The sequence below is a fragment of the Oncorhynchus kisutch genome, linkage group LG16 (genome assembly GCF_002021735.2).
Source record: "Oncorhynchus kisutch isolate 150728-3 linkage group LG16, Okis_V2, whole genome shotgun sequence".
NCBI classification, from domain to species: domain Eukaryota; kingdom Metazoa; phylum Chordata; class Actinopteri; order Salmoniformes; family Salmonidae; genus Oncorhynchus; species Oncorhynchus kisutch.
The window spans coordinates 45022091-45050014 of record NC_034189.2 but is presented as its reverse complement, the minus strand read 5'-3'; the positions used below and the strand labels follow the sequence as shown (position 1 = coordinate 45050014).

Genomic DNA, 27924 nt, shown 5'->3' with positions numbered 1-27924 from the left:
AACCCAACCCTTATTCCTGAACTTAAATAATCACCTTTGTTTCCACCCTTGACAGAACAACATCTAATAAGGAAAACCACATTCATCAGTCCTGTGACTTTCCTTACAAACATGTCAACAGTTGCAATAGTGAAATGAGCGGATTTAATAATGGTATAAAACAAATTGATTAGGGGCTTTATTTAATCCGTATGGCGTTAGTTGCCTTTCAATTTTCCAGCGTGCGTGGGGACTCTATTCAATGTAAACACCACATCAGCTTAATCAGAAATGACCTTTACATTTCAATCATGCTATACTGGGGATATTCTGTGCTACAGATTGAATCTAGCCTTTAAAATCACTCTCAGAAATAGAAGTGATATTCATTCATGTAAACTCATCTGACAAGACCTGACGATGAGGATCAATGTGAATATAAAAAGGCACATAGTCAATTACAAGCTAGAAAAGCTCCCGTATACACCATTTCAAGTCCCAGTGCAGCCAAAAGTGATTTTCCTAGGTTAGGTTGCCAGTTCGAATCCGGCGCGCGACTTGTTTTTCAACCTTACCCAACATTCCTCACTAATCACATTTCTAATCTACATGACTAACCATTTCTTAACCCAGTGCAGTCAAACATGATTTTCCTGTGTTTCATATACCTCTCCACACTATTGGAGTAATACTATGAAATTATGAAAATGATGATGCCCTTGTAGTGTAAGAGCTGTTTGAAAAGACAGGCTGAAATTTCAGGCAATTTTGGGATAGAGTTTTGGCCTTCCATGGTGACATCACCATGCGGTAAATGAGTTAATAGACCAATAAGAAATAGTGTTCCAAACCTCTCTGCCAATAAGCCAATTGTCAGTTTTCCCCTCCCACTCAGGACACTCCCAGACAGTATTTGCAACATTGTTGCCTGAGAAATTGCCCTTTTGACTAAATATTTAGTGGGATTCATATTCAAACTACCTGAGTATTGAGTTTCAGGAGACATTCGCAAGCCCTATTTGGTACATTGATGCAGTGGCTACAGCAGATGCAGTAAATATATTTGGAGCTGCTGGTGCAAATAAGTTGTCTTTAAAAAAAATGTTTACATCACTGGTATGCAACAACAAAAAATGACACTTTATATGAGATTGATTTGGTATGGCTAAATAACTTATGTTTTTACTTTGAATACAAATTATATTTATAATAAATATGATTTATATAGAAATTCAAATAAAACTGCTGCAAAAAATGAAAGCACTAAACTACATTACGTAGTATTTACTTTCAAATCGGATATTAATTGGCCACATATGAATCTAAGGAAAGAGTCCTCAAATGTTGGCCCTTAAATTGTATACGCAAGTCTGTCTCAAATATCAGTCAAGTCACGATTATACAATCAATTGTCATGGGTCTCGATGATTATTACTTTAAATCGATTGATTGGCTACCGCATGTTCATATAAAGATAAATAAAATAAATAAGGGACAGTTAACATTTAGTGTTATCCCACCACGTACTTTCCCAACTTTTTTTTAGCTTGGGGAAAAAAAATCCCTTCAACTGCATATGTGGATTTAACTCAACTCAGCCCCAACTGGACCAAACCGTTGCGATTCCTGTCCAAATGGAGTTTCCAACATGTAGTTTTTGCTGGGTGATAAGGCACTGTTGATCTCTGTAGACTGGAGAATGCCATGGGACTGCAGTGCCAGCCGACTCCGAGGAGCAGTACAACAGGCTTTAAACAATAGTCAAAGCCTCCTCTAGGTTCTTACAGGGCCGTCTCAAAGATGACCAAGTTGCCGTCTGCGCCGACCCCGCCGTTGGTCGTACTGGGACGACTCCGGCTATTGTATGCCTGAATCAAGATGAGACAACCGGTGTTAGTGTATGCCAACCCGAAACACCAGAGGTATGTGGTGGATGCACAAGAACACAAGTCCCACACATCTGTGTGGTAGTATGTCACTTTGAACATTTCTAAGCTATTTCACTGGCAGAGAACAGAGTGGGAGAGTAAAGTAGAAATGTTCTGTGTGCTACTTACCTGTTTAGCTGACTGCAAGAGGGCAACGGCCTCCTGCCTGCCTGTCTGCTGGACCATCTTGAAGAAAATACCATCGTGGTTCTGAAGTAGGGTGTGGGGCTCGTCGTATGCGTGGATCTGACCCGCGTCTAGAACCTGGGAACAGAGTCAAGTTATATAGTAAGTAATCTATGGTGTATCATTAGGGATACAAAAAGGACCTGACAAGCCCTTGGGGGACACGCACACAACCGTTCAAAAAGGTTTGGGGTCACTTAGAAATGTCCTTGTTTTTGTCCATTAAAATAACATCAATTTGATCAGACATTTAAATGTTGTAAATGACTATTGTAGCTGGAAACGGCTGATTTTTAATGGAATATCTACATAGGTGTACAGAGGCCCATTTTCAGCAACCATCACTCCTGTGTTCCAATGGCACGTTGTGTTAGCTAATCCAAGTTTATCATTTTAAAAAGGTTAATTGATCATTAAAAAAAACATTTTGCAATTATGTCAGCACAGCTAAAAGCTGTTCTGATTAAAGAAGCAATAAAACTGACCTTTAGACTAGTTGAGTATCTGGAGCATCAGCATTTGTGGGTTCGATTACAGGCTCAAAATGGCCAGAAACAAACACTTTCTTCTGAAACTCAGACTATTCTTGTTCTGAGAAATGAAGGCTAATCCATGCGAGAAATTGCCAAAAAACTTAAGATCTCATACAACGCTGTGTCTCCTTTCACAGAACAGCCCAACCTGGCTCTAACCAGAATAGAAAGAGTGGGAGGCCCCGATGTACAACTGAGCAAGAGTACAAGTACATTAGAGTGTCTAGTTTGAGAAACAGACGCCTCACAAGTCCTCCACTGGCAGCTTCATTTAATAGTACCCGCAAAACACCAGTTCCAACATCAACAGTAAAAAGTTGACTCCGGGATGCTTGCCTTCTAGGCAGAGTTCCTCTGTCCAGTGTGTGTTCTTTAGCCCATCTTAATTTTTTCTTTTTATTGGCCAGTCTGAGATATGGCTTTTTATTTACAACATGCCGGAGTCGCCTCTTCACTGTTGACGTTGAGACTGGTGTTTTGTGGGTACTATTTAATAAAGCTGCCAGTTGGGGCCTTGAGGGGTCTGTTTCTCAAACTAGACACTAATTAATGTACTGGTCCTCTTGCTCTGTTGTGCACCGGGACCTCCCACTCCTCTTTCTATTCTGGTTAGAGCCAGTTTGCGCTGTTCTGTGAACAGAGTAATACACGCTGTTGTATAAGATCTTCAGTTTCTTGGCAATTTCTCGCATGGATTAGCCTCAGAACAAGAATAGACTGATGAGTTTCAGAAGAAAGTGTTTATTTCTGGCCATTTTGAGCCTGTAATCAAACACACAAATCCAGATACTCAACTAGTCTAAAGGCCAGTTTATTGCTTCTTTAGTCAGGACAACAGTTTTCAGCTGTGCTAACATACTTGCAAAAGGGCTTTCTAATGATCAATTAACCTTCTAAAATGATAAACTTGGATTAGCTAACAACATGCCATTGGAACACAGGAGTGATGGTTTGGGCCACTGTAAGCCTACGTAGATTTTCCATTGAAAACAATCTGCCGTTTCCAGCTACAAAAGACATTTACAACATTAACAATGTCTACACTGTATTTTTCTGATCAATTTGATGGACCAATTGTTTTTGCTTTTCTTTCAATAATTTCTAAATGACCCCCAAACTTTTGAACGGTACTGTATATAAAACAAAGAATACTGTAGAGTAGACAGGTACCCAGTTGGGTGATCATTGTGTAACTGTGGAGCGCTCTCACCAGAATGCGGTCGCTGTCTATGATGGTGTTGAGGCGGTGGGCGATGGTGAGCACGGTGCATTCCCTGAATTTGTCTCGTATCGTCTTCTGGATCAGCTCGTCTGTTCTACAGAGCCAGGACAGACAGACGAGGACACACTCAGCTGGGAGGAAGAAACGCTCACTTTCCTCTACTACTTGATAACTCCCAGTCTTGTGTTGCATTCATAACCAAGTGGGAAGTTGGTAATTACCAGCTGGATGCAGTCAACTAATTGAGAAAAGACGAGTGGCTAATTGACCATAGGCTGCATCAAACTAATTTTAAACAAATTAGTGTTTGAAAACCATATTAGTATGTTGCTTTTTATTTATTTATTAAAGTATGGTTTTAATGTTTCATTTAACTGCCAAAAATGCTGCTTTTATCGAGAATTTCCTTACTAGGGGATGTCAGAGGTCAGCATGTGAGAAAAATCAGAGCTCAGGAATGATAGACAAATTTCCCCACTAGTAATTACCAGTTGGAGGGGCCTTCAAGTGGATTTTTCACAGTCATAAGTGGTAAATACCACCTTCCCACGTGGCTATGAACGCAGCATTAAAGCATGTCAGCTGCTCAGCTCTAAAGGACAGACGGGAGGGTCCTCCATGGCAACGTGTGTGTGAGAGAGGAAGCTCTGTACCTGGGGTCCACGTTGGCCGTGGCCTCGTCGATGATGAGGATGCGGTTCTTCCTCAGGACGGCTCGGGCCAGACAGACCAGCTGCCTCTGACCCACACTGAAGTTGGAGCCCGACTCAGCCAGAACCGTCTCCATCTTATTGGGCAGCTCCTCCACCACAGACTTCAGCTGGACCTGGAGAGAAAACAGTTACTGGAGTAAGACCCCGATGCCACCAAAAGCCCATTAACCTGTATGTAAATGTGTGAGAGTATATCTCGAAACTGTATCTGCATCAATAGGAGTCTGAGGAGCAGTACCTCTTGGAGAGCGTTCCACAGGTCCTCGTCTGTGTGCTGGCTGAAAGGGTCCAGGTTCTTCCTCATGGTGCCTGTGAAAAGCACTGGGTCCTGCAGAACAGAGGTGCCACAAGCAGAAACATGTATTAAACTCTAACAGAGCCATATCTGAACTAGAAGCCTTTCCTTTACTACATTCAGAAGGACTAAGGGACAGAGCAGCCACAGAAGACCCACCAACAGTAGCTACCTGAGGTATGATGGACATCTTCTGGCGTAGGTCATGAAGGCCGATCTCGGAGGTCAGAACTCCATCGATGTAGATCCTGCCCTCTGGCTCTGCCAGGCGGAAGAGCGCCGATACCAGGGAGCTTTTCCCCGCACCTGTCCTGCCCACGATGCCAACCTTCTCTTTGGGCCTGAACATGGCCTTCATGTCCTTCAGGACCACAGGTCCATCTGAGCTATAGGAGAAGCTGACCCGGTCAAAGGTGATGAGGCCTTGGCTTGGCCACTCAGGAGGAGGACGCTTCTGGGTTTCCCAGGGTGCTTCACTCTCCAGCTCTGTGTACTCCACCACCCTCTCCACTGACGTCATCTGAGGACAGTGAATAAAGCACCATGTCAAACAGCCCTGGCTTTTGTACTAGCATGGCTTCTCTAAGCAGCCCAGTACAGCATTGGGGGTGAGCTCACTACCATCCAGGAAGGGAAGGCCAAGAAAATCATTAAAGATTCCAGCCACCCAAGCCATAGACTGTTCTGTCTGCTTCTGCACAGTAAGCGGTACCAGTGCATCAAGTCTGACAGCAACAGGCTCCTGAACAGCTTCTATCCACAAGCCATAATACTTCTAATAATTAACAAAATGGCTACATGGACTATTTGAGTTACCCTTGTATTAATTTAGTCTATGCTCACTCACAGGACTCTACACACTCAATTTGCACACATACACACAAATACACACAATCGTCACATTAGCTGCTGCTACCCTGTTTATCATACATCCTGATGCCTAGTTACCCCACCCCTATCACCTCAGTACACCTGCACATTGTAAATATGGGACTGGAACTGACCCCGAATATATCTTACTGACTTCTCATGTTCTTATTTCTATATCTCATGTTTTTGTTCTGTTATTTTTAATACTACATTGATTACTGCATTGTTGGGTTTAGAGCTTGCAAGAAAGGCATTCCACTGTACTTGTGCAGTACGTTAAAATGTGGAACTAAAAGCACAATAGAGAGCGGCATTAAGAAGCTTCAGAAAACCCTCAGGCTGGATTCTTGAAAGAGCTGTTATGGACGAACATTCCATCCTGGCACGAATACCAGCATGAAAGGCCAAATAGACCAGGAGGCAGTTTCAGAGTCACCACGAATAGTTCTGAGAACTGGGTTACACATCTCAATCAACATATTTACAGACTAAGTTCTCTGGTGAGTTTGTAAAGCATGTAGCATCTCTGAAGGGATTGATTGTAAATACAGGTGTTCCTCCACATATCTGGGTTGTCTCACCATGTTCTCCACCTCAGCACTCTGCCGTACCCCCCACTGGAACATCCCCATGAGAGTCACAGCGTAGGACAACGCCAGGCCTACAGATCCAGCCTCCACCTCTAACAAGGCCAGAAGAGAAACAAACAGGACACTAGTTAGACCCAATGCTCAATCAATCATTTATATTCTAGGTCTGGCAACAAGCTGTAGTTTTCATAGCCTCTTTCAGCTAACTGTAATTGTGTTGGCTCTGTGTGCCGTTGTCTCTTACGGTCTCGGAGCAGAAGGCAGCCGAAGGCGGTGATGGTGACGAAGACAGCGCACATGCCATCCAGGCGGACGGCAAACCAGCGAGAGGTGACCAGGAACAGGAACCAGGATTCTGACAAACGAGAGACAGTGATTCAGTTTTATTCCTATAGAACAGAGCGGAGACTGTTTGAGAATTATATTTAAGAACACGTATACATTCTACCCAATGTACTTGTACAAACAAAATGGAAGTAAGGCAGCATTGAAAGGAGAACCACCTGAGTGAAGATCCTGATAAGTGTCAAAGGTGTTCTGGAATCTCTCCTCGGCTCTGAAGGCCCGGATCGTCCACAGACCTTGGAGGGACGAGGACAGGTGGGAAAAGACTGGACTCCGAGCTGCAGAGAGACACATGATTACTGTCAGCACACACACACAAAAAAAAGTTTTTAAAAAGCCACTGGCACTCACTGGTGGATTCCAGGCGCTTCACATCTCGTGACGTCTGCAGGAAGTAGCGTCTCAGGAACAGAAAGACGATGACAAGAGGAACCAATGGGATGAGGATCCAGGGGATGACGGAGGCTGCTACAGCGACCACACCGATGATCTGCAGGAATATCTACTCAGGAAAACAGGCCCAAAGAAATAACCAGAGGAGAGGGAAGAGGTTAACTGGTGATGGAATAGTAAATACCTTGTGAAAATGCAGGGCCAACATGTGTCGTGGCTCACCTGAATGAAGTCCACAAAGGTCCAAGGTAAGGCCGCGTCCAGTTGGCCAATGTCCTTAGAGAAGCGGTTGAGGACTCTTCCTGGGACACAAGAGGAGACAAGACCAGGAATTTAAAGACTTCTTTCGTTGTCTACAGATATATTATGTCTGACCTCAAGTAAACACAAATACAGCATCTCTCAACATAAAACTGTGGCAACAGAAAACCTCTTTCCCTATATGTTCCAGTTTGTGCATGGCTTATGGCTCACCAATTGGGTTAATGTCAAAGAAGCGTACAGGTGTCCGGAGGATAGAGTTGAACATGCGGTTGTGCAGAGACTGAGCAGCTTTCACCAGCACATTGAACATCAACAGACTCCTGGCAAAGCCAAAGATGAGAGTTGCTCCAGTCAAACCTGAAAACACAGATTTCCCATTTTAGGATGTTACATTTTGTAACACAGACAGACACACAAGGGTTATGGAGGAAGAAAGCACCTGCATGACACTATTCTAGGAGAAGCAAAACCATTTCCAGAGTAGGGTTTCCACGGTGTCTCACCTGCGTAAATGCCGAGGTACAAATCCAGGCTCAGCTCTTCAGTAACGTTGACACCATTTTGGACGGTCACAGTGCCGTTAACATTGAGCTTCTCCTGCTCTCCTGCCCTGTCAATCACAGAGGAGACAGAGCCAGTCCCAACACAGCATGTTAAAAGGGTAACATGACAGTTGCATGACTGGAAATGAACAGTGAAATTAAAACGTCTTACCAATATGCCAGCCACCAGTCCTGTAGAATGTATGCTGCCTGCACACAAAAACACATGTTAGTAGACCTATATCATTTAAGTCGTCATCAGATTGAGTTTCTTCCGCACGCACTACTACTTCTGTTTTTGACCATGTAGTTGTACTGGGGTTATGATGTCATTACCTGAGCTAGGAACTGAAGTAATACAACTCCTATCAACACCAGGATGTTGGCGCCTGCCTTCAGGTACTTGACATAGAGGCCGACGCCGATGGTCCCCTCCGAGCGGCTCTCCTCGACTACTGTCTGGACAGGCTCTGCCTGCATTACACAAACATCATAGGATTTAATGGGGGCTATTCATTAAAGCCACTGCAAATAAAATGATGCATGATAACTGTGCAAAGTGAGTCATTCTGTGCACTCTGTGTAGGAGAAACTCTGCAGAGGTTCAAGCACGAGGGAAGTTGAGAACTTACACAACCCCTGTGTTGGGGAATCTGAGCATGTCAACAAGATACAAATTAACTTGTTTTTTTTAAAGGAAAGTACAACATGTACTTTGCTATGGCTTGCATAGCTTCTACTGAAATTACAAGGGCAACAGTAAACACTGTCGAATGATGCCCCCCCCCCCTCTCCCTCTCGGGAAAATTGAGTTATAGCCTGTGACTAAATAATTTCAGTCTATTATTATAGATACTGCCTTGGGCCAAATTGTGTAAATGCCGAATCTCTATGGCAAGACATCATTCACCCAAGTGTCGTCAAAATCGTGTCAGTGCTGTCTGAGATATTACGTATGATGGAATTTGCTGTGTCTGGCAAACTTCTACTAAAGGTTTGTACGCACTGCCTTCTTGTGGACAAAAAGAGCAAACACAGGTAACTTTTTCTTCACTCACTGCTTTGCTACAAAATATAATCAGGGACACAGGGTGAAAATGCTCCTAGCGACTGTATCAAAGGATTGGAAGTGGGCGGGACCCACCGGAAGCTGTTCAGTTCCATCTTTAACAGAACGTATGGAGGAGGTGTGGGAGACCACGGAATTCTGCGAGAGGGTGCGGCTGCGTGGCGAGCGGCTTTCAGTCTCCGCCCCTGGGGCTTGTGGCCCCTCCTCTTCCCTCTTCAGGAGGGAGGTGAAGTCGACCCCAGAGCGCTGGAGTTCGCTGTACGTCCCCCTTGCCACCATGTGACCCTGAAACAGACTCACGAAAGTCACACCCCACCAAACATTTGGAGTTTGTATGTAATGTATAAGTCTTGTATGTGTGTAATTATACAGGTGTTCCTACATGTGTTTACAGTATAACCCATGGTAACACATCTCCCCCCTGCTTGCAGTGCAGGTCCTGCATTAACTTAAGCACAGGGTAGTGCATGTGTGCTCCTATGCAGTCTTAAAGCATGTGTAGAATGTTAAACCCTGCCAGGAACACACCTCCTTGAGGACGAGGATCTGGTTGGCTGCTTGGAGGTACTGCAACTGGTGGGTGACCAGGATGCGGGGCTTATTCTTCAGAATACCACAGATACACCTGGACATACAAACACATGGAGACAGTCTGAGATGACAGCAGACCTGCCAACCCTGTCCAACTTTTCAGAGTACCAGACTCATGTGGGCCAATTGGAGATTGGCCCTGTTTGATAGGTGACAATCACTAGGGCTCAAAAGAATTGGCTTTTCAGACACGGATCCTAATCAACACTAAAAGCAAAAACTTTTTTTTTTTTTTACAAAATTAACACATCGACAGAGACCTCAAACTGGTTTATAAGCGTGGAAGTAGGCTACCGCAAAGGGAATCTGAAAGCTGTTCGCTAGTTTTCTAAACTCCCGACTCCATTTAATGCCAAGATGTTCATTTTTGATTATACTTTGAAAAAGAATTGTGGAGTGGATAATAATAATTACAGTTAGTCTATGAGGTTGCGTGATCCACGTAATATTATGTGGAAAATACAACTAACAGGGCCTTTCGGGTGGCGCAGTGGTCTAGGACACTGCATCGCAGCGCTAGCTGTGCCACCAGAGACTCTATTCGTCGTCTGGGTTAGGGAGGGTTTGGCCGGTAGGGATATCCTTGTCTCATCGCGCACCAGCGACTCCTGTGGCGGGCCGGGCGCAGTGCGCGCTAACCACAGTGTTTCCTCCGACATAATGGTGCAGCAGGCTTCCGGGTTGGAGGCGCGCTGTGTTAAGAAGCAGTGCGGCTTGGTTGGGTTGTTTTTCGGAGGACGCATGGCTTTCAACCTTCGTCACTCCCGAGCCCGTACGGGAGTTGTAGCGATGAGACAAGATAGTAATTACTAACAATTGGACACCACAAAATTGGGGAGAAAAAGGGGGTAAAAAAATTAAAATACAACTAATGGGACGCATAATTAAATGTATCACTCGCACAATTTTTCGTATTTGCATTTAAATTTCTCACTAACAAATGCGAGTGAACTGCTGGCACTTCAGAGCCCACTGAATGTCCATCTTATGTTCGCTTAACGTTAGCTTGAAACAATGTGTTTACGTTTCCACAACACGGAGTCGAAAAGGGATTTGTCCATGTGTTTACGTACAGCTGACAGTTGGCAAACTCAGCATCACAACAAACAGGAGGGGCTACGTCGAATAATGATGTATTAATCGCCATGTCCGTAGACACAAACTCCGTTACATGTCTGTGTTGCAACTCGAGAATCTGGACGTTAAATTTACTCAGTGGATTTATTTTTCATGAAAAATTCAATAAAATACAATTCAGGCTATTCATTTCTGCATACTTTTAACCGGGATCTCGTGCCTGTGTACACGGACAGAATTGCATTGTTGGTATGCAAAATGCATGGATGTTGTCTATGACAACATCCACACCAAAAACACAGATTTGCTCTTTCAATGGTTAGAACACGTTTCAATAGCGTTATAGCTTTTTGTAAAAGTGAGCCCTGCACAGTAAATGTGCAGCCCACTGCTCATCACTGCCCTGCTGGTTCCATTATGAACACTTTCAGGGGACCATGTCATGTGACAGGAAGAGGTAGAGTAGGGCCCTGTTGCCATTGTGTGCCTGAGAGTGGCAGCAGCACCACTCCTTTTCCTGCCTTCCAGAGGCTAGGGCTGCTTTGCTGGAGACCTCAGGGAGGTAGGAATAGAGCACTCCAGGCTGTCCGCTGGACTGGGGGACAGGAGCAGGAACAGAATGCTTCATAACGCCCCAGAACAATAGTGGAAGTACCGTACATATTCCAGTTTATGCTTCAGTAAGTCAGTAGTTCATCCACTGTATTACATACAGTAAGAGAGGAACACTTTGCTCATGATCAATGAGGTCATTTCCTTGCTTAGCCAATGTTTAGACTTGGTGAGCGACCCTGTGGCAAATCCCCGTGATCCCTTAAAGGACAAGGAGAGTCCTGCTGCTGCAAAAATGGATGAGCATGCACAGACATCAATTCAACATTGGTTCAACGTCATTTCATTGAAATGACGTGGAAACAACCAGTGTGTGCCCAGCCAGTTGTGTTTTCTATTGTTTTGCTGTTTTACAGTCATGTTGAGACGGTGTACTGAGAGCAAAGTCCTATCAGTGGATTATTCTATTGCATCACTCTATTCAGTTGTAAAAAAAACAAAAACATGTTTAGCTGAAATGGTGGTTCACTCACTGTTCAAACAGGTGTCTCCCGACCTCAGCATCCACAGCACTTAGAGGGTCGTCCAGCAGGTAGATATCAGCATCCTGGTACACAGCCCTGAGACACAACAAGGCTTTCAGATCGAGACTGGAGGATATTCATCTATAGAATGTACCTCAACTCATTTCTACTCTGGTATGAAGTGGAGCTGTGGTCTTACCGGGCCAGGTTCACTCTAGCTTTCTGTCCCCCACTGAGGGTTGCTCCTCTGTCCCCTATCAATGTCAGGTCCCCGTCTGGCAGCAGCTCCATGTCCTGAACACAGAAGGGACAACCGAGACGACAGGGGTTAACAGGACCCACAACCATCAGAATCTCATTTTGTGTTCAATAGGACAGAGGGGACAGAGCTTGTATGTGTTCCAATAGGACAGAGCTTGTATGTGTTCAATAGGACAGAGGGGACAGAGCTTGTATGTGTTCAATAGGACAGAGGGGACAGAGCTTGTATGTGTTCAATAGGACAGAGGGGACAGAGCTTGTATGTGTTCAATAGGACAGAGGGGACAGAGCTTGTATGTGTTCAATAGGACAGAGGGGACAGAGCTTGTATGTGTTCAATAGGACAGAGGGGACAGAGCTTGTATGTGTTCAATAGGACAGAGGGGACAGAGCTTGTATGTGTTCATGTACGAGTGTTGGCAGCTCTGATGAAAGGCGTACCACCTAGAGCCCAAGGTGTTGGTGCTCTTTGCAGTCAAAAGTTCAAGAGATCCAACATTCACAGTGGAGCTTCACCAATCCTTGCATTTAGCAATCTCCCAGCATTAAATATAATGAGAGCTCCATTCAGTGTGTCTTACCCTCTTGAGGGCGCAGGCTCTCAGGACCTTCTCATACTTCTGAGGATGGAGCTCTTTGCCAAACAAGATGTTGCTGCGGATGGTTCCAGGGAACACCCAGGGCTGCTGGGAGGCGTAGGTCAGCTGACCTTTGACCTTCAACACCCCCTTGTCGTGAGGCAGCTCCCCCAGGATGGAGCTGAGCAGAGAGGACTGTGGGAAATGTGAAGGGGGAACAGGTGAGCTTGATAAGAAGAACATACACTGAGTGTACAAAACATTAGGAACACCTTCCCAATATTGAGTTGGATTTAACAAGTGACATCAATAAGGCATCATAGCATTGACCTGAATTCACCTGGCCAGTCTGTCATGGAAAGAGCAGGAATTCATAATGTTTTGTACACTCAAGTGTACACACAGGCAGGCACTATGTCACAGTAAGAGGAGAAAACCTCAATGTTTACACATCCTGCAAAACCGGTATCTGATTCACATTGTAGCTAAATAAATATTCCAGTTGGCTTACTTCCCCGCTACGTTGGCGGTCCTCATACAGTGATGCAATAGGCTGCCACACCAAGCTAAGAAACATGACCTCTGACCTTTCCAGCCCCCACAGGACCAATGACAGCGACGAGCTGCTCTGACTTTACTGTGAGTGACAGGTTCTGGAGAGACGGGGCGTCCTGACTCTGTACAGAGCGAGAGAGGGGTCATTTCAGGTTACACTTTATTATAAAAGAGTGAGCACCAAAATGCATAAATACACAAATGCTAACCTGCCTTGTTATTGTAATGGTGAGATGTTAGCATGTCTTGGGGGGGGTATGAGCTACCTTTCTCACAAATCATTCAGGACTATCCATAATCATGGTAGCATCCACATTAATGTAGAAGTGTTTAGAAACATATTATATTCTTATTTACAATAAGTGACATTATTTACCATTCATTTCTATTGGGCACAAAATAATCTTAAACAACCAAAACAAACAGCAAATGCATCCAACACGTTTGTAGACTCAAGTTTAATACACAAGTGAATTTGTTTAGAAACACTTTTGGTCCCCTAAAATGGGAGGACTATGAACAAAAAGTGCTGTAATTTCTAAGCGGTTCACCCGATATGGATGAAAATACCCTGAAATTAAAGCTGACAGTCTGCACTTTAATGTCCGTCATTGTATAATTTCAAATCCAAAGTGCTGGATTAGAGAGCAAAAACAATAAAATGTCTCTGTCTCAATACTTTGAGCTCACTGTACACACACACACACACGTAGCATCAAGCTGTAATAAAGGTGTTTGTGATAGCAGTAAACAGTACTGTAGGTTTATCTAGGAGTCTGGGTGGCAGTAGTTGAACATTCACCTTGTCCCAGTAGCAAATCAGGTCCTGGATTTCCACAGAGGGCTCTTGCTTCTCCTCCTGGAGAAATCCATGGTTGCTTTTCACAATCTCATCCAACAGGAGAAAAGTCTGGGTAGAAACAATAGTTCACCAAGAGTTCAACAGTGATATACAGCCATGTCTCCTTATGTTAACAAAACTGCCACATCGAGATGGACCCGAGACTTTGTTTACAATCGTGCTGGATCGAGATGACACATTCAACAACTTGAGGATCTTGACTGCAATGATGCCTGTTACGTCCCTGGCTTTGAACAATCAGATGACATACAGTAATGAAAAGCCTGGCTGTGGCTCAGATCCCATGGTGATTTTACAGTCACTGATCATAAAGCATGATAATGTGACATGATTACATAACGAGTCTTAGGGGATCAGCCAGAGCTGGGCCTTGTGTTTCACGTTGGCATCCAGGCAACTGTCAGGACAGCTCATCTAAAATTAACTAAAAAGGAACCCAGCGCAGAGACGACACCTGCACTGTCGGAAGCCAACACGTGCAGAAGACGAGCCTTGCACAACTTCAGGAGTGCACTGGTATTGCATGGTTCACACCAAGAGATTATGCATTATCTCTGTTGACAGATATGTATTAAGTAAATGCACAATAACCAGAGCAACTGGGCAAGAATGGGATTCATATCCGCAGCAGCGCTTAGATCTGCATTTCACATGGATTCTTTTTAAGGGACGATGTGTCATAGCATCTCTACCTTGGATTCACTATACAGATACTGTGTGCTTCCCAGGAAAACATTACCATATGATAGCACAAATAAACACTAAAACTCCTTCGGAGAATGCAACCATTTAAGAAGTTCACATGTATTGTAATACCTTGATCCTGCGGACGCTGATGCGCGTCTCAGACAGTTTCTCTACGGCCGAGGGGAAGAAGAGGGTGACGGTGAGGCGGACGGCACTGTACAAAGACACGGTCACAAACACCCGGCTGGCTGAGATGGTGTTCCCCAGGAGGACGTAGACGGTGAAGGTGATGAAGACTATGATCTTACTGGCCGCAAAGAAGGAGGCCATGTTGAGGCCTCGCAGGTAGGAGCTCGACATGATCTTGGAGATCTCTTTCCTGGGGAGGGAAAATGAAAGAGGCATTCCGTAACAAAAACAAACCCAGAAAGCCGATGTGCACCACAGAGTACTATCGTATTCCCATAGCGGACGCTTGCTAATTGTTAACAAGTGCAAGTCAACATAAACAAATTGCAAGGACAGACACCCCAGCTCATAATGCTGTACAACTATCTTAAATGGTTTGTTGCACGCACAAAACAAATATTAGACAGCAGGGTTCTTGATCCAGGAGGGGATTTATCATCTCTGCTGTAACCAAGAAGCTTGATCTTGCAGGCTAGTCACTTAGCTAGCAAGTTAGCAAACCAAATACATAGCTGGATCCCTGAGTTGGAGCGAATTAAAAGTTAAACGTATAGCTAGCTATAAGATATTTAGCTGGCAAACAGTTGTGAATTTCAAGCGTAACTTGAACTTCACCTCTCTTGCGCTGGACAACAGTCGTCACGGAAGCTTCCGTTAACTCTGTGTGCTCTTTGTAAACTAACAGCAGGGAGGTCTGGCGCGCTGTCGACTGTGCCGCCAAAGCATGCTCGTGCAGCAGGGTCGATTTCCGCGCTTATAAACCCAGGGTCGTAACAATACCATGATCGGCTCAATCAGCTGCTTTGGGGAAGTGCTTCATAATCAAAAAAACAAAACAGGCGAAATGAAGAACACGATCTGCTTTATCTATTAACCTAGTGCACAAGATGACTGCAGGATGACTGCACTCAGTGTCCAGTTTAATTAGGTACACCACCCCGTTCACAAAAATGGTTAGCTTCTACAGACAGTAATTCACATGGCCATGGTTTGCTATATAAAGCAGGCAGACCGGCATCCAGTTACTGTTTGATTGAACGTTAGAATGGGCAAAGCAAGTGACCCAAAAGACTCTGAGCGTGGTATGATCGTGGCCGATTCCAGTATCTCAGAAACCCGCAGTGACTAGGGTTACCGAGAATGGTGCGACTGTCAAAAAAACATCCAGTCCGCGGTAGTCCTGTGAGCGAAAACAGCTAGTTGATGAGGCCGAATGAGAATGGTAAGAATCATGCAAGCTAACAGGGGGCCACAAACAGGCAAATAACGGAGCAGTACAACAGCGGTGTGCAGAACGGCATCTCGGAACACACAACTTGTCGGTCCTTGACACGGATGGGTTATTGCAGCAGGCGACCACACCGGGGTTCCACTCCTATCAGCTTAAAAAAAAGAAGTGGCTCCAATGGGCACACTATCACCAACACTAGATAATTGAGGAGTGGAAAAACATTGCCTGGTCCAATGGTAGAGAAAGGATTTGGTGTAAATAGCATGCGTCCATTGCCCCATCCTGCCTGGTGTCAACGGTACAGGCTGGTGGCGGTGTTGAAATGGTGTGGGGAATGTGTTCCTGGCACACGTTAAGTCTTTTGATACTAATTGAGCAAAGTTTCCAATCTCCGAAGAATTCAGACTGTTCTGGAAAAGGGGGGTCTGACCCAGTAGTAGACGGGTGTACCTAATAAATTGGCCACTGAGTGAAATAAATATATATAAGTATTGAAAAATCATACTGTGGGTATTTCAAAATACCCCAGTATAACCCTTTTCATTAGGCTTGGGTGGTAATTACTAGGATTTTAGTCGATTTGACTGACATCTGTATGTTTGTATAACTTATACATTTGTGTAAGTGTTACTTTGGCACAAAGTACTAGATAAGATTATCTAAAATGTCTGGACAAACCCTCAGAAGAGACAATGTAGTTAGTGTGTTTGACAGTTTCCTTAATAAACATTGTTACATCATCATAAGAAGCTATTGTTGGTGTCGATTCGTCATGACAGAAAAATTATAAGAAGAGAAAGGTCTTTGGTTAAAACACACCATGGGACTTTCACTCGCGTCAGCAATCCTAACAGGACAACCAGCTGAAATGAATCATGGGTGATAACAGAATTCTTGAAATAACACATTTCACAATCTGTAATGGGCTTTGGACAATAGCGCCTGTTAAGCCTTATTACAGTAACAATATCTACAAATCTAACACTATCTCAATATTGAGTTTGTTCTGTGCAGTGGGATCCGTGCAAAAGCTTCAATGTTATACTTTTTTTTTTACCTTCTGACTTCATTGACCAGTGCTGAGAAGGGCTTCTCCCAGGCATACATTTTGATGATCCTGATTCCAGACACCACTTCATTCATTGTGCGTATCCTATTGTCTGTCAAGGCTGCTGTTTTACTCCTGCAAGGAAAGGACAGTCATTTATTAGGTCTGGATTCCTCAACCCTCACACCCCCCCCCCCCCCCCCCCCCCCCCCCCCCCCCCAGCGATTTTATTTTTGGAAATCTGTTCCAAAGTATTCCCAAGCATAATAGAAAGATACATATGATTGTATACAAATGTAAGTAAGGTTTGAAATGACTATGATTTAGTCAAATATCTGTTTGGGCTTCCTGCAGCCAATTTGCAGTCCACAAATGTAATTGTTTTCCAGCCCCCTGAACATCTGCTCAAGAAAAGAAAAAAATCTCGCAGCTGAATCTAGTTGATGATCCCAGCATTAGGTTAAAAAAGACCACATATATATATATATATTTCCTGGACAATCCTGGTTTATTGACAAGACAGCCAATTGTGCCCTCACATGGTCCACGCTAGGGTTAGGCCCTCACATGGTCCACGCTAGGGTTAGGCCCTCACATGGTCCACGCTAGGGTTAGGCCCTCACATGGTGCCGTGTCTCCCGCGTGCTAGCGTAGCAACGACTACCCCGCTGGACCCTATGATCACTTGGTTACATAGCTGATGCTTGCTGGACTGTTCATTTATCACGGTACTCCACTTTGTTTATGTGTTGGCCCTAGCCCCGAACTCAGGCCCTGTGTGTAGTTAACCGACCCTCTCTGCCCATTCATCGCCATTTTACCTGTTGTTGTCTTACCTGTTGTCTTAGCTAGCTCTCCCAATCAACACCTGTGATTGCTTTATTTCTCTCTCAAATGTCAATATGCCTTGTATACTGTTGTTTAGGATAGTTATCATTGTTTTAGTTTACTGCGGAGCCCCTAGTCCCACTGCACATGCCTCAGATACCTTCTTTGTCCCACCTCCCACACATGCGGTGACCTCACCCAGTATAATCAGCATGTCCAGAGATGTAACCTCTTATCACTCAACTCAGTGCCTGGGCTTATCTCCACTGTACCCACACCCCACCATACCTGTCTGCACATTATGCCCTGAATCTATTCTACCACACCCAGAAATCTGCTCCTTTTATTCTCTGTCCCCAACACACTAGACGTACCCTCTTCCTACTCCTCCTCTGTTCCTCAGGTGATGTGGAGGCTAACCCAGGCCCTGCGTGTCCCCAGGCACTCTCATTTGTTGACTTCTGTAATTGAAAAAGCCTTGGTTTCATGCATGTTAACATCAGAAGCCTCCTCCCTAAGTTTGTTTTACTTACGGCTTTAGCACACTCCGCCAACCCTGATGTCCTTGCCGTGTCTGAATCCTGGCTTAGGAAGGCCACCAAAAATTCTGAGATTTCATTACCCAACTACAACATTTTCCATCAAGATAGAACTGCCAAAGGGGGAGGAGTTGCAATCTACAGCAGAGATAGCTTGCAAAGTTCTGTCATACTTTCTAGGTCTATGTCCAAACAGTTTGAGCTTCTAACTTTAAAAATAAATCTCTCCAGAGATAAGTCTCACTGTTGCCGCCTGTTATAGACCCCCCTCAGCTCCCAGCTGTGCCCTGGACACCATGTGTGAATTGATTGCACCCCATCTATCTTCAGAGTTCATTCTGTTAGGTGACCTAAACTGGGATATGCTTAACACCCCAGCAGTCCTACAATCTAAACTAGATACCCTCAATCTCACACAAATGATCAAGGAAACCACCAGGTACAACCCTAAATCTGTAAACATGGGCACCCTCATAGATATCATCCTGACCTTGCCCTACAAAGGGATCTCAGCGATCACTGCCTCATTGCCTGCATCCACTATGGGTCCACGGTCAAATGACCACCCCTCATCACTGTCAAACGCTCCCTAAAACACTTCTGCAAGCAGGCCTTTCTAATCGACCTGGCCCGGGTATCCTGGAAGGATATTGACCTCATTCCATCAGTCGAGGATGCCTGGTCATTATTTAAAAGTAATTTCCTCACCATCTTAAATAAGCATGCCCCTTTTGAAAAATGTAGAACTAAGAACAGATATAGCCCTTGGTTCCCTCCAGACCTGACTGCCCTTGACTAGCACAAAAACATCCTGTGGTGGACTGCAATAGCGTCGAATAGTCCCAGCGATATGCAAATGTTCAGGGAAGTCAGGAACCAATACACGCAGTCAGTCAGGAAAGCAAAGGCTAGCTTTTTCAAACAGAAATGTGCATCCTGTAGTTCTGACTCCAAAAGGTTTTGGGACACTAAAGTCCATGGAGAACAAGAGCACCTCCTCCCAGCTGCCCACTGCACTGAGGCTAGGTAACACGGGTCACCACCGATAAATCCATGATAATCGAACATTTCAAGAAGCATCTCTCTACAGCTGGCCATGCTTTCCTCCTGGCTACCCCAACCCCGGCCAACAGCTCCGCACCCCCCGCAGCTACTTGCCCGAGCCTCCCCAGCTTCTCCTTCACCCAAATCCAGATAGCAGATGTTCTGAAAGAGCTGCAAAACCTGGACCCGTACAAATCAGCTGGGCTAGACAATCTGGACCCTCTTTCTAAATTGAGCCACTGCCATTGTTGCAACCCCTATTACCAGTCTGTTCAACCGCTCTTTCGTATCGTCCGAGATCCCTAAAGATAGGAAAGCTGCCGCGGTCATCCCCCTCTTCAAGGGGGAGACACTCCAGACCCAAACTGTTATAGACCTATATCCATCCTGCCCTGCCTTTCTAAAGTCTTCGAAGGCCAAGTTAATAAACAGATCACTGACCATTTCGAATCCCACCGTACCTTCTCCGCTGTGCAATCTGGTTTCCGAGCTGGTCATGGGAGCACCTCAGCCACGCTCAAGGTACTAAACTATATCATAACCGCCATCGATAAAAGACAGTACTGCGCAGCCGTCTTCAACCTGGCCAAGGCTTTCGACTGTCAATCAGCAATTCTCAGGCCAACTCTTTTCTCTGTATATATCAACGATGTCGCTCTTGCTGCAGGGGATTCCCCGATCCACCTCTACGCAGACGACACCATTCTGTATACATCTGGTCCTTCTCTGGACACTGTGTTAACAAACCTCCAAACAAGCTTCAATGCCATACAACACTCCTTCCGTAGCCTCCAACTGCTCTTAAACGCTAGTAAAACCAAATGCATGCTTTTCAACCGTTCGCTGCCCGCACCCGCCCGCCCGACTAGCATCACTACTCTGGACAGTTCTGACCTAGAATACGTGGACAACTACAAATACCTAGGTGTCTTGCTAGACTGTAAACTCTCCTTCCAGAAATCTCCAATCCAAAAATCAAATCTAGAAATCGGATTTCTATTTCACAACAAAGCCTCCTTCACTGGCGCCGCCAAACTTACCCTAATAAAACGGACTATCCTACCGATCCTCGATGATGTCATCTACAAAATAGCTTCCAATACTCTACTCAGCAAATTGGATGTAGTCTATCACAGTTCCATCCGTTTTGTCACCAAAGCCCCTTTTACCACCCACCACTGTGACTTGTATGCTCTAGTCGGCTGGCCCTCGCTACATATTCATTGCCAGACCCACTGGCTCCAGGTCATCTATAAGTGCCAGCAGCATTTTGTGCCAGCAGCATACCACCCTGCATACCACTGCTGGCTTGCTTCTGAAGCTAAGCAGGTTTGGTCCTGGTCAGTCCCTGGATGGGAGACCAGATGCTGCTGGAAGTGGTGTTGGAGGGCCAGTAGGAGGCACTCTTTCCTCTGGTCTAAAAAATGTTTCCCACTGCCCTGTGTAGAGTGCTGTCTTTAAGATGGGCCGTTAAACGGGTGTCCTGACTCTGAGGTCATAAAGATCCCATGGCACTTATCGTAAGAGTAGGGGTGTTAACCCCGGTGTCCTGACTAAATTACCAATCTGGCCCTCAAACCATCACGGTCATCTAATAATCCTGTTTACAATTGGCTCATTCATCCCCCTCCTCTCCCCTGTAACTATTCCCCAGGTCGTTGCTGTAAATGAGAATGTGTTCTCAGTCAACTTACCTGGTAAAATAACAGATAAATGAAGAAAAGAAAGTCTATGCTAGGTAAAGCTCTGCCTTATCTCTGGTCACAATACCCACATGCTCCAGCAGGTATAGCTCACTGGTCATCCCCAAAGCCAACCTTTCCTTCCAGTTCTCTGCTGCCAGTGACTGGAATTAATTGCAAAAATTGCTGAAGCTAGAGACTTACATTTCCCTCACTAACTTTAAACATCAGCTATCTGAGCAGCTAACCAATCACTGCACATAGCCCTACTTCATCCCCCATATTGTTTTTATTTACTTTGCTGCTCTTTTGCACACTAGTATCACTACTTACACACCATCATCTGCTCATCTATCACTCGTGTTAATCTGCAAAATTGTAATTACTTTTCTACTATGGCTTATTTATTGCCTTACCTCACAACATTTGCACACACTGTATATAGACATCTTTTTCTATTGTGTTATTGACTTTACGCTTGTTTATTCCATGTGTAACTCTGTGTTGTTGTTTCTGTTGCACTGCATTGCTTTATCTTGGCCAGGTCACAGTTGTAAATGAGAAATTGTTCTCAACTAGCTTACCTGGTTAAATAAAAGGTGAAAAAAAAGGTTCAACATTAGGGTTAGGATTATGTTCTCATATGGTCTATGCTAGGGATAATCATTACACATCATAAAAGCAGTCCAAAGATCAATTTGTAAAGCAATTGGTATGTTCATTGGGTTTCATATTGGGCAAGAAAAGGCACTCACTGACCTCCCTGCGTGTTTTGAAAAATCTTAAGCTCAGACTCCTATCTACATTGTGTGTTACCTGAACTTGGAGAAGAGCCTTCCAAACATGGTCTGCGTTGGCATAAGGATGACGAGGACGGCCATGCCTGCGAGGCATGATGGGCCAATCTCCACCCACAGCAGCCCCAGGACGGCCGCTGCCTGGAGAGGCCCTACCCACAGGAAGTGCAGGAAAATAGTCACCTGTAACCAAGAGGGATCATGTGTTGGAACTCATAGGGTGAGTGTTTCGAAACAAGAACAGAATTTTGGGAGGTTATGGTACATCAGTTGTCTCAAATTCCCTCCAGCAGGCCACCACAAGTGACTTATGGGCCTGATGTGGCCCACAAGCCATGAGTTGTAGACCCGTGTTCTAGACCCCCGTGTTACATCTATAACATGGCTGCTTCATCTACACTGTAGTTTGATGCTACAGTCACTGAATTCAACTGTGCACATTCCATTAAGCCATGTTCTAAACAGTAATATGTAGCAGCACCTTTCCTTGACTTTGAATCATTGACCACAATATGCAATAAAACAGCAGGGTGGAGTAGGGCAGTGTTTCCCAACCGTGGTCCTTGAGTACCCCTAACAGTACACAGTTTCATTGTAGCCCTGGACAAACACACCTCATTCAACTCATTGAGGGCTTCATGATTAGTTGACAAGTTTAATCAGGTGCACTTGTCCAGGGTTACAATAAAAGTGTGTACTGTTGGGGGTACTGGGGAAATAGGATTGGGAAACACTGGAGTAACAAGTCAAAATGTTAATTTGTCTGCCAGGTGCCTGGAGAAGCCTGTGACTCTGACCTTTATCAAAATGCACAGTACTGTACTTTAAAAACTCAAGTGTTACTTTGACTGGCACCATGCAGGTTAACAACTCAGTCAGCCTTGTGCGACTTAGGCAATCTTCCAGGGTTGAAGTAACACAGCTGATATTGGATTGGGTCTGTCTGTCTGCACAGTGGATCAAAAGGTCTTAAAAGTATAGGTTCATTTACAACAGATTTTTCTACTGTTGCTAATACACTAAGTCAGCAATATGCAAAGTGACAAAAAAAAAATGCATTACAGGGTTCATACCTCATCAAACTTGTTGACATCGTTGGATAGCAGGTTCACTATTTGGCCTGTGGTTGTTTTTCCCATCGCTGCACTGCTGAGACACAGGGCCTATGGGGTGACATATACATTACCAAGTTAATTATTGCAAACTCAATAAATGACCAGGTCATTTGTCACAATACGAAGAAGAAAATACCTACATGTCAATTTGGAAAGGCAGTCATACCCTAGAGCAGGGTTTCCCAGCCCTCTCCTCAGGGACCACTAGTTGTTTCACATTTTTTATGTAGCCCTAAACTGGCACACCGGATTGAATTACTCTATAAATCATCAACCCCTTGACTAATTGAATCAGGTGTGCAAGCTTAGGTTTAAAAAAGTGAAACGTATGGGTTGGGAAATACTGCCCTAGAGCAGGGGTGTCAAACTCAAACCAAGGAGGGCCAAGTGTCTGCAGGTTTTTCCTTTCAATTAAGACCTAGACAACCAGGTGAGGGGAGTTCCTTACTAATCAGTGACCATAATTCATCAATGAAGTACAAGGGTGGAGCGAAAACCCGCAGATACTTGGCCCTCTGGAATGAGTTTGACATGTGCCCTAGAGGGAGGGTGGCTCATCCTTTAGTCTGCCAAGTTCATGTTCAGGACATCAGATACAACCTTGAAAAAAACTGTTAAAACATTTAAAAAGGTCTGTAGGCATGTGTCTCTTATACTGACCTTCTTGTAGATCATGTGACACATGGCTACTCGCATTTTCATGCCGGTCCTCTGGACGTGGAAGAAGTAAAGGTGATGCGTGACGGCCAAGATCAGGGTGGACAGACAGACACCAGCAGCGTAGCCAAAGGCCTCATACAGTGCATCCATATTATCAGGATCGTACTTCTCAAAGTATTGGATCAGCTTTCCCAAGAACACTGGCTGGATCACCTTAATCACCTCCTATTGGGGGAACAAGAGAAGAGGTAGAGAATACAGAGGATATGAGGTGAATCCACAGCTTGATATATAAAACATATGGCTAAGATATCATTAATTCCCTAGCAGGGTACCAGTAAGTCTTACACGGGTCGTGTTTTTTCTTCTACATACCTCAATAAGAGTAAAGATCCCCAACACTGCGTAGGGTTTCCAGTAGCACTTGATCAGGACTTTGGCGAGTTTGGGAGGCCTGAGATCTTTGGCAGCCTTCTGCACCTCATGGTCCCAAAGACTGTGGAGAGATGGCTTTCATTTTACTTTGGGAGAATCTCAATTGCAATGACTTGATTTCTCACGTCCTCGCCAATGAGTTTTGAGGAGGCGAGGACCGACGACGCAAGGTATCCCTATAGGTACCTGGATGTTCAACTCTGCATTGCATCATGTGGTGATACAATTACCCTTAAAGGGGCAATCTAGGATTGGTACATCCATTTCTTTACATTTAAATGAATGATTATATAGCCATTGATTTGTGAGCTTAGTTCAACTGTCTTAATCCATCACAACACAAAATAAGCTTGTTTTACTCCACTGTGTCTAAACAATGTCATTGTAAGCAAACACTATACATATTCAACACATGGTTAAAACTATCATTCTGACCTCATGGATGGTCAGTGTTTGCATCCATTGCTCTGTCTGAATCTTAGAGTATGAATGTGTAACTCAAAGAAACTCACTGAAGGTTCATAATATAAAACAATATCAGATCAGTCTTGAATGTCCTAATTACACACCAATGTGTCGCCAGATCACACATGGAACACCTTTAAATAGTTCTGAAGTAACTACATTGATTTGTCATTTTAAAATATATCGAGGTAGTTTTCCCTGCAAAAAACAATATTTTAAAATAGTTTATATTACTCAAACCACCTGCGGGCTGAAATGGACCCCCTGCAATGTTTGACACCCCTGTTTAGTTAAAGACAACGGATTGATCAGCATGACCACATTTAACAAACATAGGATCTGTTATTTACATTTGTGTACCTCCCTTTAGTATGATACGCTACGTTGCGAATAGAATAATGGTCTGGTTACTTAAGACAGAAACAAAAGTAGGTCAGGGAGCATGGGTCTGTCCAGCAACTCAAAGGTTGCATGTTTTAGTCACGTCGGGGACGACTGTAGCATTTTAGCCAACCCTTCCCCTAACCTCAACTTAAATTCTCCATACCTGCTAAGCAAATACTCCTAACCTGCTGCTTTAGCCACTAACGTTAGCCACAAATACTAACAACGCAACAAGAAGCCCGGTCTCAGAGAAAGATGTATAATACTATACGTCCTCCAAGATGATTGATATATTCAGTCATCCAATATGTATGATGTGGTACAATAGTTCTTACATTTTGTAAGGTAACCTATAATAAATGGAGGGAGACAAGTGTACATTCCAAATCCTACAAATCTCCCTGAGGCCAGGTTGGATAGGTGAATATTCACAATGTCTTGGTGAAATGCTGAAACACTTTGTTTATTTTTTCCCTCATTTACAGGAGGGTATGCATGCTTCCTTTTATTGAGTCATTTTATAACGGTCCTTGAAAGCAGACAGGACAGGCAGCATGTAAAATATTAACAAGGACATGTTAAATGCTGCAACTCCTTTCCACCCATTTATCAAAGGGTAAACAGCCAAAAGGATATGGCTTTCATGATATGCTTGGTGTATAGTAGTGGTAGGATAAACATCCTCAGGGCGATAAGCAACTGGTTTGAAGGCGATTCCGCTATTACATTTTATTTAAAGGTGATGTTTGGGCTTAATTAACCACAATTCATCAGGCCACTTCTGTCTTGGTTCAAAATGATACGTTTGCCATACCTCTGTAGTTCCTCTCCCAGTCTTTCAGACCCATCCTCCGGAAGCACTTTGTACATGTCATCTTCCTCTAGCCTTCGTTTGTATCCAATGCGGAACAAAGGATTTAGCCAGCTAATGAAAAGGGGAAGAGAGAATATATGGAAAAGGGGAAGAGAACAGAGATGAAGAGAAGTGTTTAATACATGTGGTGTTACATTCAGGATGAGCAGGGCAATGCATGCACTAGACCAGGGGTTCCCAAACTCCTTCCTGGGCCCCCCATGGGTGCACGTTTTGTTTCCAGTTTTTTTCTTCCTAGCACGACACAGCTGATTCAAATAATAAAATATTGATGATGAGTTAGTTATTTGAATCACTGTGTAATGATAGGGGGGAAAAACTAAATGTGCACTCCGGGAGGCTCCAGGGCCGAGTTTGGGAAACGCTGCAGCAGACCAGTGCGTCCTAAACTTTTTCACTCATGCTCCCCTTTCATCTAGGGATAGGAATTACCAGGGACCTCACAATATAATATAATCCTGATTCTTACGTGGCGATATGATATGCATTGTGATTCAATGCTGCGATTTTTATTGTGATTCAATGTCCCAAACATATTGCTCACCATATGTCTGCTGCAGAGGGACAAGAGAGAGCTATGAGAACGAGTTTTGATCTGTCATGGAAATAAGAAAGTGGTGAAATGAATTGACTCCCTATTTAAAAAGAAGATAGAGAACATGATATGAAGGGGAACAAATACTGGAGATATGGTACAGCTACAGCAAACTAGCACAAAAATAATGTTGGGATAGTCAAAACGATAGCTACATAATCAGGATATTATTTTTGATCTATCGTTTTTCCCCGATCACTACTTTCATAATCACCTGGACATTTCTGACAAGTTATAAATAGCTCTACGGTCTGCAATGACAAGAGGGAAAACTGCTGATGCACTACCCAATTTCGAAATTGCACCTTGTGCATTATACTACTACAACTTATTTTTAAAGTTTTGGTTATTCCTCATCTCCCACTACCTCTTCAAGCCCCCACTGCAGACCCCTCGCGGCCCCCAGTTTGGGAACCACTGCAGTAGACGATCTACTCTATTTGTGACATAGGCCTACTGGTAGCATTTCTTTGTAAAAAACATTTATTGCAAATGCTTGAGTACCCAACTGTGTGCTCTGTGCATGTAAAATGTACAAATTGTCAGCAAATGCCTTAGCAAACTTTTTTTTAAATACCTACTCCAGTCTTCTTTTGAGCTAATTTGCACTGAAAAAAAAGATTTTGCTCAAAGGATTTTGTTTTACCCATTTGTACATTACTGTCTTTATACGTGGGGTGGGGTATTGTTTTTCAACTGGAAAAGTCAACAACAAAAATAGCTGGAGCGCGTCTTTAATGTAAATATAAGGCACAGATTGTCTAATTCAATTCAAAATGAGGCATTCAACCTTTCCCTTCTCGCAGAGGTTTACCTCTGAGTGTATCCGAAACAAACAAGGTGGGGATTAATAGCCTAGTTTGCGCAAACAATATTCTTGGTTAATAAATTACTGGAATCTTATTTGGCACCATACATAATCCAAGACTATGAATCAACCGGAAATTGTGATTTCACAGTGGGGGAAACCATGGAATTACATTGGTTTATTACACAAAGTGCGTTGTACCCGACTAGTGCTTTTTAAGTTATAAGTGTTCATTATCACGTTATACCCAATTTAATTAAACAGCTAATCGTTTAACCTCTCAAACTCAAATTGACTGAAGATCTTTCGAATAGCCGAACAGTAAAAACTATAACGACTATCGACTATCTGTAGAGCCTAGCTCAGCTTCATTTCAATAACCCGGCAGCGAAGGTTGCTGACTTACCAGAAGAATACCTGGGAGAAAAGATTAGCTGTTGCCGATGGATTCGTCTTCGCATCTTTTTTTACCGGTTCCATATTTCCCTGCTGGCACTATTCAAAGATTTAGCCAACGTCCACGTGTGCGGTCGCCACCTCCACTCTTCAAAACTGTAACTTTATTTTCTGTTGTGTAACATAGTTGCACGCACATGGTACTAAATTACAAGACA

At 44.0% G+C, this 27924-nt stretch overlaps 1 protein-coding gene across 2 annotated transcripts; it reads right to left on the bottom strand.

The window, feature by feature from the left end:
* Positions 1 to 127: 127 nt before the first annotated feature.
* LOC109879423 (multidrug resistance-associated protein 4) lies at positions 128 to 27924 on the bottom strand. Of its 2 annotated transcripts, XM_031792525.1 has the most exons (30): positions 27717 to 27924; positions 25848 to 25958; positions 24125 to 24245; positions 23750 to 23974; positions 23048 to 23137; positions 21994 to 22157; positions 17094 to 17219; positions 14746 to 14995; positions 13870 to 13977; positions 13100 to 13189; positions 12516 to 12707; positions 11873 to 11967; positions 11683 to 11769; positions 9458 to 9554; positions 9005 to 9214; positions 8197 to 8334; positions 8033 to 8070; positions 7822 to 7928; positions 7529 to 7675; positions 7277 to 7356; positions 7013 to 7163; positions 6820 to 6939; positions 6561 to 6671; positions 6308 to 6408; positions 5029 to 5376; positions 4800 to 4889; positions 4502 to 4674; positions 3837 to 3942; positions 2037 to 2171; positions 128 to 1847 (listed from the first exon to the last, which is right to left on the bottom strand). In XM_031792525.1, the coding sequence occupies exons 1-30, from the start codon at positions 27788 to 27790 to the stop codon at positions 1761 to 1763; spliced, it is 3972 nt and encodes a 1323-aa protein (XP_031648385.1). In that variant the 5' UTR covers positions 27791 to 27924; the 3' UTR covers positions 128 to 1760. The 2 variants fall into 2 exon arrangements, with proteins under 2 accessions (XP_031648385.1, XP_031648386.1); XM_031792526.1 differs by lacking the exons at positions 23750 to 23974; positions 24125 to 24245; positions 25848 to 25958; positions 27717 to 27924 and adding an exon at positions 23230 to 23470.